The sequence below is a fragment of the Acomys minous genome (genome assembly GCF_964271855.1).
Source record: "Acomys minous genome assembly, chromosome: 12".
Lineage (NCBI taxonomy): Eukaryota > Metazoa > Chordata > Mammalia > Rodentia > Muridae > Acomys > Acomys minous.
In genome coordinates, this window is record NC_140493.1 from 16,743,035 (window position 1) to 16,757,650 (window position 14,616).

The window sequence follows — 14,616 nt, forward strand, 5'->3', positions numbered from 1 at the left end:
AGATGACATCATTGGCATGTTGGGGTCCACCAAACGATTCTAAAACAACCTATAGATAAAACCCTGTGGATAATCAGGGGAGCTCAGTGGCCTGTGTGTAGACGGCAACTGCACTCCTACGCACTGGCCATGGCACCTGAGTGTCGGGGGCGCAGGACTGAAAGGGTGAGGGCATCCCTGGAAGTGTGCAGTAAATCTGGCTATGACTGAGCTGCATGGAACGGGGCTGGGGAGTGTTCACAGTCCGTTAGTGATTGTGGCATTTGTCCCCCAGCCCCCACAGGTGATGGGGTCTCTAAGAGGGACAGACTTAATATCCAGAGATGATGTCTCAGGACAGAAAGGAGCATCCCTGAGGAGAGGCAGCATGGGTCCACGCTACAGTTGACAGCGGCAAGGTCCTTGTTGGCTTGATAGCAGGCAAAATCATGGGACACAATGGGATTGTGACTTTGGGTGGCCCTGGCTAACCAGCTGCACTTTTCCATATTTTCATATTTACAAGTGAGAATTTTAAAATAATGTGAGGTCCAGCGCACTTGTTGGGAGTATGGGGAGGGAGGGTGACTGCCAATCATCTGTTCCCTGAGAGGACTGTGCCGGAAGCTCACTTACAGGGTCCACCCATGAACCCCCTAGAGCTGAGAGGTACATGTGTAAGGACAGATGGTCTTGATGAAGGGAATCACCCACATGGCCACTCGGTCACTTGGATGGAGGTGGTGGAGTTGCAGTTAGGTACTTGGCGCTCGCTGCCACCTCCTTGTAGACGTCAAGGTCTATGTGGACTCTTTAACCACCAGGGATGAGGGCTGCCACCCTCCCAATATAAGTGTGTTGCCTGCCCTACACTTGCTACAGGGCACTCTGTGTGTGTGTGCACGCTATTTCAGACCTGTGGCTGAACAGTGATTGACAACCTAGAGAGAGAAAAGGTCAGCAGACCTTCACTTGTACAGTAACCCAGGCTTTTAATGGTTACCCTGACATAGACACCATCACGCTTGCTGCAGCAGCCGCCTCTGGTTCAGGGTGGAGCCCTGGGCAGCAAGCACTGTTGCTGCAGTCAGCTGTCCTTTCAGCCTCACCCCTCTCCCCCAGTGTTGCTTTGCACATTGTCTCCGAGTCTCATGGATACCAACCCAGAAGATATGTCAAATGAGGTAGCCCCTGCACATGGCACTTCCTCTTGCAAATGCCATAGCATCCCTGGGTTGCTTGACAGCGATGTGAGGCAAGCACTTGTGTGACTAATTGTCGGGCTGGCTGTACTGTTTGGAGAAGTGTGAAGAAGGAATGCTTAGTACAGGTGTCGTTCTTTTTACCCCATGGTTTGCATCCTGGGATGCAGAGCCTTTAGATAGAAAAATGCAACTATACATTCAACCTACCAAAGACCACGATTCAGGAATAACTCCTACTCTCTGCCTGTTGGCTGGTGGGAAGCTGGGTCAGGGAAGGCGGCTGTGTAAGACTGCCTCTCGCCACGTGGTAGAAGGTCACCAGGATTGGTGAACCAATCCATCGGTAGCCTGGGGTGTCACTCGATGGAACACCCTTTTCTGTGTGCAGGATACATCATACCCTGAAGTGTTACAGCAACCAGCCAGAGCTCTGTGCCCTAACACAGGCCTGATAGTTAAAACCCAGAACAGGGGCCAGGAAGGGAGAGTTTGGGGTGATTTTTAAGGGCTCTGGGGTTGAGGATGGTAGATGCAGCTGCTGGTAATGGGATCAGTTGGTGGCGCTGGACACAGCTACCCAGGCTGCAAAAAGCACAGAGCCCAGGCATGGAGACTTGATCTCAAAGTCAGTCTCTCAGATAGAAGGGGAAAGAAAGGTGCAAAGCTGGAGGTTTCCAGAAAGCACAGAGATCTTCCTGAGTGGCCACATCCCTCAGGAAAGAGACCAGACCCTGCTACCTCCTAGGCATGGTTTCCCAGGCCATCCTTGCCCCAGTGCCGTTGACAAAACTTGGTGGCTTTCCTGCAGGGTGACAGAAGCACAGGGTTAAATCAAGTAAACAAGCACCAAACCTCCCTGTGGCTTCCCAAGGCCAGACACTATTCCTCACAGAGCGGACATTGATATGGGCCCTGAGGGAAGATCCTTCCCTCAGGCACGGACACAGGAGGTCTACCCACCTCCACATGCGTAACCTGGGCAAAGGCTCAGTAAGCAGAGACTCATTCTGGGGTCCTGTAGGTGTGCAGGAAATACAACCGCTGGCTTCAGGCCACTCCTTGCACCTGAGTATGCCGTGGGAAGCGCCTAGAAGCCACAGCACATTTCTGACTCAACGCCTCCCTGGAATGAGAGAGCTTTCCGGGCACCAGTGAGCACAGACCAAGCAAATGCACCCCAGGAGGAAGGTGTGCCGCGGCAGGGGCTTGGCATGACGCCTGCGTTTTATGAGTTTTGTCTAAACTCACAGTCCTATCTCTGGGCGAGGCTGTTTATCTCCCAGAAGTCTGACAGGCTGAAATGATTTACTGTGTGTGTGTTTTCTGTTCTGGAAAAGCGACTGTGTTTAGCACAGAAGTGTGTACACACAACCCTGCCAGATCCTACTGTTGGTTTCTAGCCCCTTTTTACCAAAAACAAAAACAAAAACAAAACAAAACAAAAAAACTGTTGAGGGTTTAGTTCTACACCATTTAAAGCAACAGTCCGCCCAACCTCCTCACCCTCGCCCTCTAGCTGAGGCAGCCTCACTTCCCACTCTGGAAATGTGTATGATGTGAGGTAATCCAGCTCAGACTTGCCCCTCGCAGCTAGCATTCTGATGCCAGCAGCGAGCATGTCCCGGCTGTAGCGTTGTGTTTTGTCTTCAGCTCTGCAGTGTAGCTGACAAGCGTTCATGTTTGCATAAGTCCCTTGTACTGTCTGGATGTCATTTCTGAAGAGCACCTGGCCCTTGGAGGTTGCTCTGGCAGCGGTGGTTCTGTCACAGCACCCTGCAGCCCGTGCTCTGTGGACTTTCCTCAAAGTGCAGTGACCTGGTATTTGAACGTAGCTACATTTAGAGGTTGAGTTGTGACTCCCGTCCTGCCCGTGTGAAATCTGTGAGAGTGCTGGTCTCGGGGAAGACACAGGGGGTGCCAGGGCAATAGTCAAGGGCAGAGCATAGGATGGTACCGGCTAGTGTGGGCCCCATCTGTGGGTGTGGCCATGGATGGCCAGGGTGGAACCCCTCAGTGAGTTTGGCCCAGCTGTGGGTAGGGTCAGTGGTGGCTGTGGTTAGGGGTGTGGGTAAGCTACCGGTAAAGCTCAAGGTAGGGCTAGCTTGTCCAGGTGGCCAACTTGAATAGGGCCAGATTTTGTCCCCTTCCCCCGTTTCCCCCGTCATTTCCTCCCTGCCCTGCTTAACTTCCTGTTGGGAAACCTGCTGTCACTGGCTAGCCTGGGAGCCCCATTTAGGGCAGGTCTCCCAAAAGGCCTGTGAGCAGCTGCCCTGGGCTACATCTTCAAGACCCACTGTGGAACAATCCCAGGCTGGGAACTTTCAGCATGAGCAGACGCAGCTCCATGGTGTGGTTTTTTTTGTTTTTTGTTTTTTTTGTTGTTTTGCTTTTTTATAAAACCTGAAGTAAATACTTAAAAATTAGAACAAGCTCGCAAAAATACACTATTTCCAGATTTTCAAGAAGACTAGGTGCTTTGCCCACACCTTGTTCCTGAATTATACCCACTCTTTGTAGTGACCCCAGGTTGAGATTGGGGTTTTTGGGTAGATCCCCCCTCCCCCACAAGGCTGCCTCTCACCATCTCTATCAGGAGAGATGCAGTGACCTTCATGCTCAGCAGCAGCTCCTGCTCTTCTAGAGACCCTGCCATGGCTGAACAGCCTGATTTGGTCGCTCCTCAGCCCTATAACAATTTGGCACTCAGAGGAAGGACAGCAGGTTACCAAGAAGAGACTTGATACCCTATGAGCATATACAGAGGGAGGTAATCCCCCTCAGGAACAGTCATAGGGGAGGGGAATAAGGGAGAAAATGGGAGGGAGGGAAGAATGGGAGGATACAAGGGATGGGATAACAATTGAGATGTAACAAGAATAAATTAATAAAGGAGAAAAAAATCACATTTCAAAAAATAAAAAATAAAAAAAATAAAATAAAATAAAAACAATTTGGCTTCCGCCTCAGGAGGGGTCACCCCCAGGACTCCCCCATCTGTGGGTTTATAGGGTGCTTGCCAGCCCCGCCCCCTCAGCAGTCCCAGGGCCGTGGGCTGCATTCTGAGCCGTCTCCTCTCCACCCAGTTTCTCTGCACAGTGGTCGCCATCCTCCTGCACTATGTCTCCATGAGCACCTTCGCCTGGACCCTGGTGGAGAACCTGCACGTCTACCGCATGCTGACGGAAGTGCGCAACATCGACATGGGGCCCATGAGGTTCTACCATGTGGTGGGCTGGGGCATCCCCGCCATTGTCACAGGTAAGGACACACAGGGCAGCGCTGCCAGGGTGATGGGTGTTAGAATGCAGATCCCCCCCCCCCCCCCCCCCCGCTCCCCGAGCCATCTGCCCTCTCTGCTGGCTTTCTGCGTTTAGCAGTGTATGGAAGGGTAGCTACTCCCAGCCCATAGGGAGGAAGGTGGTCAGGTGTGAGCTGCAGGACCCCAGAGTACTTGGGGTTCTTGGTGCAGTGGCTGTTGAGAGAAGTTCTGCTCCCGTCACAGACAGGATGGGTGGATGTGGGCGTGATTGACTGAAGAGGTGGGAGATGTAAAGGTCAATAGAAGGGCGGGCCAGAGGGTGCACACAGATGGACGGGCATGGCTGGATGATAAATCAGTAGAACAGCTGGCTGACTTCCCAGGGCAGACTGCCTTGTGCAGACTTCCTCAGCATGCTTTGCTTTCCTTTTCCACTGTGCTTTGTTTGCTTGGTTTTATTTTGTTTTGTTTTGTGTTTTCAAGAAAGGGCTCTCCTGTGTAGCCCTGGCTGTCCTGGAACTTGCTCTGTAGACCAGGCTGGCCTTGACCTCGGAGATCTTCTTGCCTCTGCCTCCTGAGTGCTGGGATTAAAGGCCTTTGCCATCATGCCTGGCCTACGCTTTTCGATAGCTACAGAAAGCCAACGTTTGCCTCCTGTTGAGGAAGATCCACACTTCCCATTCTTGACAGGAAGGCATGAAGCCCCTTCCTGGTAGACTCTGGTGGCCAAGTCAGGGTTCTGGACACGGTCTCTCAAGGCCCTTGGCTTCCCATGAAAGTCTTCCTTCCTCCAAAGGACCCTGAGTGATGTTCATACCTGGAGGCTGAGTGGGAGAGGGAGGGTGGCAGCTGCCTCTTGTTGCTGGACAGAGGTGTTTTTATCTCTTCCAAGGTCAGGTGTTACCATGAGAACACCTAGAAAATGGTGTTCGTTCCTCAGTGTAGAAGCCGTCTTGAGGTGTCAGTGGGAGGCTTCCCTTACCGCCTCTGTTGAGTTCTGAGTGGAAAATGCCACTGCCTCTGAGGCCTTTGCTATCTAGATTCAAACAATTCACAGTTCTAACTTACTTTTCAAAGTTTATTTATTTTTTAAAACATCTCTAGCTGGGCAGTGGTGGTGCACACCTTTAATCCCAGCACTCAGGAGGCAGAGGCAGGTGGATCTCTGTGAGTTCACAAGGCTAGCCTGGTCTACAGGGAGAGTTACAGGACAGCCAGCGCTACACAGAGAAACTGCCTTGAAAAACAAGAAACAAAACTATAAAATGTCTTATGACATTTTAAAATGTCATAAGAATATGTCCAAGAGTCCTTAGGCAGTGGCTGCCTTCTGGGTCATAGGGAGTAGCCAGTCCCTAAGTTAGTTTAAGGAGTTTAGACGCAATTCTCTCTGGCTCCTTGATCTCTGATGACGGTGGTTTTGGATCTCTGGGCAGTGCTGCCTGTCTGGCCTCAGCTCTCCTCCCGGGCAGGTGGGTGACCATCCATCCATGTCTGTGACCCTCACGCTTCCCTGTCCCCCCCAATATGCACAGGACTGGCTGTCGGCTTGGACCCTCAGGGCTACGGAAACCCTGACTTCTGCTGGTTATCCCTTCAGGACACCCTGATCTGGAGCTTTGCTGGGCCTGTGGGAACAGTTATAATCGTGAGTACTGTGTCCCCAGATAGACCTCTCATCACACAGGAGCCCAGGTGCTGCAGGGTCAGCAGTTCCTCAGAGTGGCTGGCATTGGCAGGAAGGACATGCCTGGTAGTGACAGTTAGCAGTTTCCAGGCTGCTCTGGGGACCCTATCCTCAGGTCCCCAGGTTCCATGGGTCATTCCATGCCCACTAGAAGACCTCCATGTACAAGCAACCTAGAGTATGGCAGGCTGAGGCCCAGCCACTGCATGGCCTTGCTTAATTCACCTAGGGCCAAGGCCTCTTGCCCCCCCCCTCCAGACATGGTTGTAAATATGTGTTTGGCTGTGGGGGATCACCTTGGAGACTGCAGAAGGGCCCACTCCCTGAAGCTGCTATTCTTGTTTCCTAGGTCAACACGGTCATCTTTGTCCTGTCTGCGAAGGTGTCCTGCCAAAGGAAACACCATTATTATGAAAGAAAAGGGGTCGTGTAAGTTGGGGTTGAATCTGGCCTGTGGGAGGGATGGGAGCCAAGCCGCCAAGTTTTTCAGCTGGGCCCTCAGAAACCCCCAAGATAGATGCTGGGCAGAGTCCTGTGAAAATGTCCATACCATTCTCCCAGCTGGCTGGGTTGTTAGCCACATACTCACCAGGGTGTCAGCCTGGAGTGTTAGGTAAGCCCTGGACCTCCAGGGCGACAGCCGGCATGGATGTGGGAGACATGGTAGTGATTAGCCAAGCTGTCAGTGAGGGGCTGACAGTGGGTTCTGGCCTTGAGATAGTCTGGGCCATAGGGACAGGAAGAGGAGGAACACGGGTAGGAGAGGGTCCTGAATTCAGAGTCACTTACTGTTGTTCATTGTTGGGTGGCATGTTCAGGCAGGTGGTCTGGGAATGGTGGTGATTCTGGGGCTGTAGGAAAGTGATTCAGGAGTGTAGGAAAACCCCAGAGGTAGCCTGGGAGCGAGCTTGCAGAGTTTTAGTAGTAGACAGGGGAGGAGACCCATCATACCCCCATAGAATTAGCATGGTAAGCCGGGCGTGGTGGCACATGCTTTTAATCCCAGCACTCGGGAGGCAGAGGCAGGCAGATCGCTGTGAGTTCAAGGCCAGCCTGGTCTACAAAGTGAGTCCAGGACAGCCAAGGCTGCATAGAGAAACCCTGTCTTTAAAAAACAAAACAACAACAACAACAAAAAAAACCCATGGTATTTGAGAAGCATAGAATACAAGCCCAGAGGCTGCAGCTTCCTGATGGAGTCCACTTTATCTCCAGGTCCCACTCTGACCCTAAGTCACACAGCCACAAAGTTCTCCACAACCCCGAGAAAGGGAGTTTGCAGTTGTCATCTGCTTTGACTAACGGCGTGACTGAGGCAGAGTCAGGAAGGTCCTTACCTGAGTCACATGCTAGCGGAAGCTGGCATATAAAGTCTCCGTCTCTGCCTCTCTCTGGCCTTAGCCACTTTGTTCTATGTTTCCACATTACACAGAAGCTAGCATGCCCTCGCACAGCAGCCATTGGACCCGAGTCACGTCAAAGGATGGTGCAAGCGATAGCTCGGGGTTTTTTGGGGGTTTTTTTGGTTTTGTTTTTGTTTTTTGGTGGTTGAGGCTCATACTTACTTTTTCATTTGTTTTACTTGAGTTATCTTCTTATGCCAACCCCTCTACCCCCACAACCGCTGTCTGCCTTGTCTCTGGTGGAAGCTAGGGTTGGGGTGGGTTTGTGGGTGGATGGAAGGACAGACACACATATGGCGATGGTCTGTATGAAGCTGAGAAGGGGAAGGACCTGCACTCAATGCTGCCCTCCCACAGCTCCCTGCTGAGGACTGCCTTCCTCCTCGTGCTGCTCGTTAGCGCCACCTGGATGCTGGGACTGCTGGCTGTGAACAGCGACAATCTGAGCTTCCACTACCTCTTTGCAGCCTTCAGCTGCTTGCAGGTAGGTGTTAATCAGAGTCACCTGCAGCACTAACCCTGCTCCCCCCCCACCCCACCCCCGTCCCCGCTCTGTTGGCCTCTGTCCTGGAGCAGCTGCAGTAGAAAGAGGCGAGGCGGGTAGGAAAGAAGCCTGTGTTCTCCACCCGTCCCAGCCCTGCCTCTGTCAGGAGCTGCAGTGGCTTGGGCAGGACAAAGCTTGATTCCCAAAGCCCATTGGTCCTCTCAGGGAGCAGGAGCAGCTCTTCACGTTTCCCACCAAGTGCTGCCTAGTACATTTATGGTGTAATGTTGGGGGCCCCTGATGGCCCATAAGGCTGTGGACTGTGCTGTCCTGTCCAGGTGTCTTAGGTGCTGAGGCTCCCCTGTGAAGAAAGCAGTGGCCCCACCTGGAGCTTTCATGGATCCTGTCAGCCAGGCTGCTCTAAACTAGGCTTTCCTCAGTGGACAGCCCGGGTGCCTGGTGTAGCAGCATCAGGCCCCTGAAAGTCACACTGACCGTGCGCCCATCTCCCTTCCCTCCAGGGCATCTTTGTGCTCCTGTTCCACTGCGTGACCCACAGGGAGGTGCGGAAGCACCTGAGGGCAGTGCTGGCTGGGAAGAAGCCGCACCTGGATGACTCAGCCACCACAAGGGCCACTCTGCTAACGGTAGGAGGTGCTGGAGACCTCGCCAGTGTGGGCCTGGGAGCTGGAGGCACTGCTTATGGCCGGGTTGGGAGCTGTGAGGAGCCAACAGACTATGCTCCGTGTGGGCTTCGTATCTTGGAACTGTGCACATATCACAGGGCAGAAGGGTCCTGGCAGCATCTCTGTCCATCTGTAGTCCTACTTGCAAGGGCTTTGGAAGATGGGGCCAGGGCATATATCTATGACAACCAGAAGTAGTGTCCGCAGGGAGCAAGGTGGTCCCACTTTATGCAAGCCAGGGAATGTTCTCTCCTTTGCCCCGAGGCTCCAGTTTGCAGCCCTGTCTGCCCCTCCCCTGTGCTGGTGGGGCCAGAGTGCTGTCATATGGGCTGCTCGGGGACAGTGCTGACCTCTGGCTTTTTGCTCACCAATAGCCTCCCACTCTTTCCCTCTAGCGCTCTCTCAATTGCAACAACACATACAGCGAAGGACCAGACATGCTCCGCACGGCCCTGGGCGAGTCCACAGCTTCTCTGGACAGTACCACCAGGTCAGGCCTCTGTATTCGCTATATTCGTGGGGATGAATGATGCCCTGGCTGTGAGCCCTGCCGTCCCAGGCGCACAGTCTGTCCCCGCACGCTGTGCGGTGGCTGTACCATCAGTTACTGCTGTTGATAGAGCACAAGCAGGGTGGGCTTAGAGAATCCTCCGGAGCCTCATGTGGCCTTCAATATAGAAGGTGCTCTGTGACACTGACAGCCCATCACTGTCACTCAGGGCCAGTGCTGAGCCCACCCTACCTCTGCCTTATCTAGGGATGAAGGGGTCCAGAAGCTCAGTGTGTCCTCTGGACCAGCACGTGGTAACCATGGGGAACCAGATACATCTTTCATCCCTCGGAACTCCAAGAAAGCTCATGGTATGGTTCCTACTGCCCCTGCCCCCTTCTTGCCCTCCTCCTCGTTCTTGTTTTCCTCTCCTCTTTCTTGACCCGCCAACCCCTGAGGTACTGGACCTCATATACCCTGGAAGAGCACGGGTGGCCTCCCGCTCAGAGGCCAGGGCCTGAGCGCCTACTCTACCCTGCCCCGCAGGCCCTGACTCTGACTCGGACAGTGAGCTGTCTCTGGATGAGCACAGCAGTTCCTACGCTTCTTCACACACATCGGACAGCGAGGACGATGGCGGGGAAGCTGAAGACAAATGGAATCCAGCTGGGGGCCCCATCCACAGCACCCCAAAAGGTGAGCAGTGGGAGACACACAGAAGGGCAGAGGAGACTGTAAACAGTGGGCTGTGGTCACACCTCAGTCCTGGCTGGCTATCCCCTAGGTCCTGCCCAGCAGAGTAATAGCCACATGGGACAGCTCAGATAGAAACACACAGACCCCAGGAATTTGCCCACACCATCTGCTGGGCAGAGGCAGGAATTTGGGGGCTTCCACAGACTATCATTATGGAGGGCTGGACAAGGCAGGAAAAGAGCTGCCAGCAAGTGAGCTCTCAGTGTTGAGTACAGCCCTGGGGATTCTATTATCCCAAGGTCCCCAACATCCAATGTGGCCTCAGTGTCTCTATCTTTAGAGTATGGCCCTGCCAAAGGTGAGGTCAGGGCCACTCTCAGGGTGTACCAGGCCTGTGGTATTATGGGGGTGTGGCTGTAAGTCTAACGGAATGTCATTCTTATCTCAGCAGATGCTATGGGCAACCATGTTCCTGCTGGCTGGCCTGATGAGAGCCTGGCTGGGAGTGACAGTGAGGAGGTGGACCCTGAGCCGCACCTGAAGGTGGAGACCAAGGTCAGCGTGGAGCTACACCGGCAGGCGCAGGGCAATCACTGTGGCGACCGATCCCCTGACCTGGAAAGTGGGGTCCTGGCCAAGCCAGTGGCTGTGCTCAGCAGCCAGCCCCAAGAGCAGCGGAAAGGTACCTCAGGAGGACGCTGCTGTCTGTCCCTGGAGCAAACCCTCACCCAGTACACAGGACAGGGATGGCTGTTGTTCAGCAGGCTGAGTGGGTTCTATGGAGGGTTTGGGTGGGGCCTGGGCAAGTCGGTGAGAACCAGACCCAGGCGCATCACTTGCTCAGCATCATCCATCCCCCTCCGCTGAGCCACTGCACCAGGGTCTATCTAGACTGACTTGGTGGTCATCTCTCTCCTCCCAGGCATCCTGAAAAACAAAGTCACCTACCCACCACCACTGCCCGAGCAGCCATTGAAGTGTCGGCTGCGAGAGAAGCTGGCTGACTGTGAGCAGAGCCCCACATCCTCCCGCACATCCTCCTTTGGCTCTGGTGATGGTGTCCATGCTACTGACTGTGTCATTACCATCAAGACTCCCAGGAGGGAGCCAGGCCGTGAGCATCTCAACGGGGTGGCCATGAATGTACGCACAGGGAGTGCCCAGGCCAATGGCTCGGACTCAGAGTAAGTAGCTTTGGCGTCTAGAGCTTTGGGAGGGTGGGAACCACCAGCTTAACCCATCTGGGACCCTAGTGCCCCAGGCTCTGCCCCCTCCCCCCGTACCTGTGTCTGCCCCTGAATGACTTAGACTCCATCCAACTGCCACCTCACTGATCCTTCACACGCCTGGCAATTCTTCCCACACACAGAGGCAGTAATGAAACTTCAATTTGAACCATCAGGAAACCATGAGGCACAGTCAAGCCCTCAGACCCTGAAGCCTGGGACTGCTGCCTATGGGGCAAGTAGGCCTTTCATATGAGGGTCCCTGCTATAGCCGCTGGCTCTACACAGAATGTCCAGACGGAAGCCCTTGGCCCTCGCAGGAGCTCGGGGCCCAGACTCTGTGACACGTACCAAAGCCACAGGCATGTTTCAAGAGGGAGACGTGGACTTCGGCTGTCCCAGCTCCATCCTCAGACTGCAGACAGAACCTAAACCATGCTGCTCATCTGGCCACAGGAGGCCTTGCACAGAAGCCATAGAGCCTGAGCTGGACTAGGTGAATCACTACGCCAGGCCCTTCGGCTTGCCAAGGTTTAGAGGTAAAGGCCCAGCTGTCTTTGCAGGCGTCTCCTTGCAGCATAAGCCCATAGTCACCAGCCTCTGAGAAGTGACTCCTTGCAGTCTCTGCAATAGCACCGCGTGTCTTAAATTGCTGTTTAAAATTGTATATACGTACAAATCTGTCCTGGACTTGGAAAAGATGGGAATCTGTGTATATTTTACAATGACTTTGCTGACACTGGGGAGCCATGAAATGGCATCTCAATATATTGCCCAAGGAAGCTTGCACAGTTGTACTTGAATCTGGAATGTGTCAACACAGCTGGTCCCGGTGCCCAGGCCGGGAGCATATGGGCTGTGAACTTGCTACAGCTCTGGCAGCTGCTTCCAGCCAGCGAGTGTGGCTGCCCCGCTGGCCTTTGGAGCGCTGTGTGCGTGCTCAGATCCGTGGATCCAGGATGGGGCTGGCCTGTGAAGTGCGGCCACCATTGCTGATTTCACACATGTGAAATCTGACAACTCTGCCACCCCACACCCTTATGTTAGGTCCACCCCTGATCCGGTGGGGCCACTCTGGACCACTTCCCAGTCAGTCCAGGGCACACGGGGAGAATTTCTTTGTCACTGCTCCTGTTCCCAAAGGATCTTAGAGTGCTCATGTTCCTGATTCAGAGAGCCATGAGGTCTTCCACGATGTCACATTCCTTCCTGCCAATGTTCTGCTCTTTCAGACTCCAGAGCTCTCTGGACGGGTGGGGGCTCCACCCCCAAAAATCTGACCAATTACATCACTTTGCCTCAAATGGCCAATTGTGCAAAGAAACAAAGCCACAGTCCCCCCTTTCAATGGTTACCAGATTCTTTTTGGAAACTCACATCAAGGACTGCTGTGACCAGCCCACTGAGAGCCACCGTGCAGCCAAGCCCAAGGGATTGGGGCCCAGTTATTCAGTCATTGGCTTCAGCATTCACTGTTTGAATCAGGTGCCTAAGCACACGAGCAGTACAGCTGCCCTCAAATGGGAGAGCCTAAAACCAGGAAGGCAAGCGCAAGGACTTCCACACCGGGTGGTGCTCTCTTGAGTGTGCTGCTGATTGATTGACTTGTGAGAGAGGAAAGCCTACATGACATGGTCTGAGGTCACTCACTGCCACCAGGCTGAGGGGAGGCCCCAGGTGGCCTGAGGATGACAAGGACACAAATGACCTTGCATAGGTCTCTGGTAAAGTGCTGTGATTGCTCACAATTGGACCCCACACCACTCCAGAAGGTGGAGTTTTTAGTTTGAACACCACTGTTACCAAAACAAAACCTGTCAGTTTTAAACTGGCTTTATGGCCTAAGACTTTATTGAGTCAACACTGGAGGTTTTTAACAGGTGTATTTATTACTGTTCAGCACTGGATGACAACACAGGTGAGACACATCTAAATAAATTAAGATTTTTGGATTTGTACCCGTGCTGTGCTGGGTGTTTACTGCCCCCACTGTCCCTGTTCTCTAAGGTGGCATGGGACAGGCTGTTGAAGACAGCCCCAGGCCCATGGAATATCTATGTGTAGGCCTGCCATGACATGGAAGGACTTGCCCAAGTTTTCCAGTTCTTCAGTCTGTGGGTTTTGTGTGTGTGTATGAGTTTATCAGATCTGAAAATTTAAAGATTTATTCTCTGTGTAGGGTGGTTTTTGTTTGTTTCTCTCTGCAAGTCTCTATCAGTGCTTTTAACCATTGAGCTGTCTTCTCTCCAGCCCACAGGATATTAAAACAATGAAAAAGTGTGCTTGTGTAGAGACCAGAAAAGGGCATTCAGTGTCCTCTTGTATGACACTCCATCCATCTGAGGCAGGGTCTCCCTCAACCTGGGGGTCATGTTTGTTTTTCAGCTAAAATGGAAACCAGCAAGCTATGTGGGTGCTAGGTCCAAGCTCCAGTCCCCACGACTACACAGCAAGCACTTTTAACCACGAGCCATGTCACTGCAGCCTCCTTTGTTTCATTTGCTGTATCTGGCTTTCCTCCTAGCACTGTAGTGATATCACTTTGCTGCTGCTGTGATGTCCCACTGGTCCCTGAGCTCTCTTGTTCTGCAGATACGAGTACTCAGGAAAGCTGACGCTCACTCATTCTCCTGTCATCTACATTCTGCTATGGAGCCCATCTGGTGAGCTGCTTATATTTTAAGTGTGATTTTCAACTTTATAATCTGCTCCTCATTGTACCTACTTCTCCACACTCACTGTCATCCCCTAGGCACAGTGGAATGGTGATCTACCCTCTCTGGTGCTACATGTATCTGTGACCTTAGGGCTCCATCCACCGCCTTTCTCTTTGAAAACTCCAGTGGCATCTTGGGTTCTTTTGAGCCTGGGCTTGGTTCAAACCCTCATCTTAACTTCCCAGCACCCTGGTTCTGCTGCATCTGGCCCCACCTCTTAGGTCCTTTATCTTGATTCCTGTCTAGAAAGCTGAGTTTCCAAGACTCAGTCCCTGGTACTGTCCCCTGTATTGTCTCATGCATCTGCCCGGTGGTGCTACCCTTGGGAAAAACTGGTAACAGAGTAGCAGGCACCCCTTTCCCTTTGGCCCACAGGTCCTGTTCCTCAAGGCATCCACCTGGTGTTGCTGCATAAGGGGCCAGCTTGGGCCTGAAACCCATGCATACCTCCAGCTAAAGGTCATCTCTGGTGTGTGTTTCCTCACATAGTCTTGTGCACTTCTAGAGTGACATGTGTTCACTTCAAACCAGTGCCAACCTGGCAGGAAAACACTGGCTTCCACCTGGTGTGGACACTGCCAAGGACAGGGTTATCTCTCACGTCAGAATCCAGACAAGGAAAGACCTAGTACAGACTACCCTGCCTTCCCTTTGGAGCAAGCTCAAGCCCCAGGAAGGCGAGTGTGAGGCTACCGCTCTCCAAATACCTGCTGTGGCACCTAGTTGGAGGCCCAGTGTAAGGAGCACAGCTGCAGCAGCCCACTCAGGCCTCCAGCAAGCCCCA

The 14,616-nt window shown here is 53.1% G+C and overlaps 1 protein-coding gene across 4 annotated transcripts in view; it reads left to right on the plus strand.

Annotated features, from left to right (window-relative positions):
- The window catches only part of CELSR1 (cadherin EGF LAG seven-pass G-type receptor 1), a 142,838-nt gene extending 129,765 nt beyond the window's left edge, over positions 1-13,073 (plus strand). For 2 of the 4 annotated variants that reach the window (XM_084749755.1, XM_084749758.1), the window contains 11 exons: positions 4,268-4,442; positions 5,979-6,091; positions 6,480-6,559; positions 7,891-8,017; positions 8,539-8,664; positions 9,099-9,193; positions 9,461-9,564; positions 9,740-9,889; positions 10,338-10,571; positions 10,812-11,073; positions 11,259-13,073. In XM_084749755.1, the coding sequence (XP_084605881.1) occupies positions 4,268-4,442; positions 5,979-6,091; positions 6,480-6,559; positions 7,891-8,017; positions 8,539-8,664; positions 9,099-9,193; positions 9,461-9,564; positions 9,740-9,889; positions 10,338-10,571; positions 10,812-11,073; positions 11,259-11,283 (1,491 nt within the window). In that variant the 3' untranslated portion in view covers positions 11,284-13,073. The remainder of the gene's footprint in view (positions 1-4,267; positions 4,443-5,978; positions 6,092-6,479; positions 6,560-7,890; positions 8,018-8,538; positions 8,665-9,098; positions 9,194-9,460; positions 9,565-9,739; positions 9,890-10,337; positions 10,572-10,811; positions 11,074-11,258) is intronic. The other 2 variants (XM_084749757.1, XM_084749756.1) reach the window with 2 other exon arrangements.
- The last annotated feature ends 1,543 nt before the right edge of the window (positions 13,074-14,616 follow it).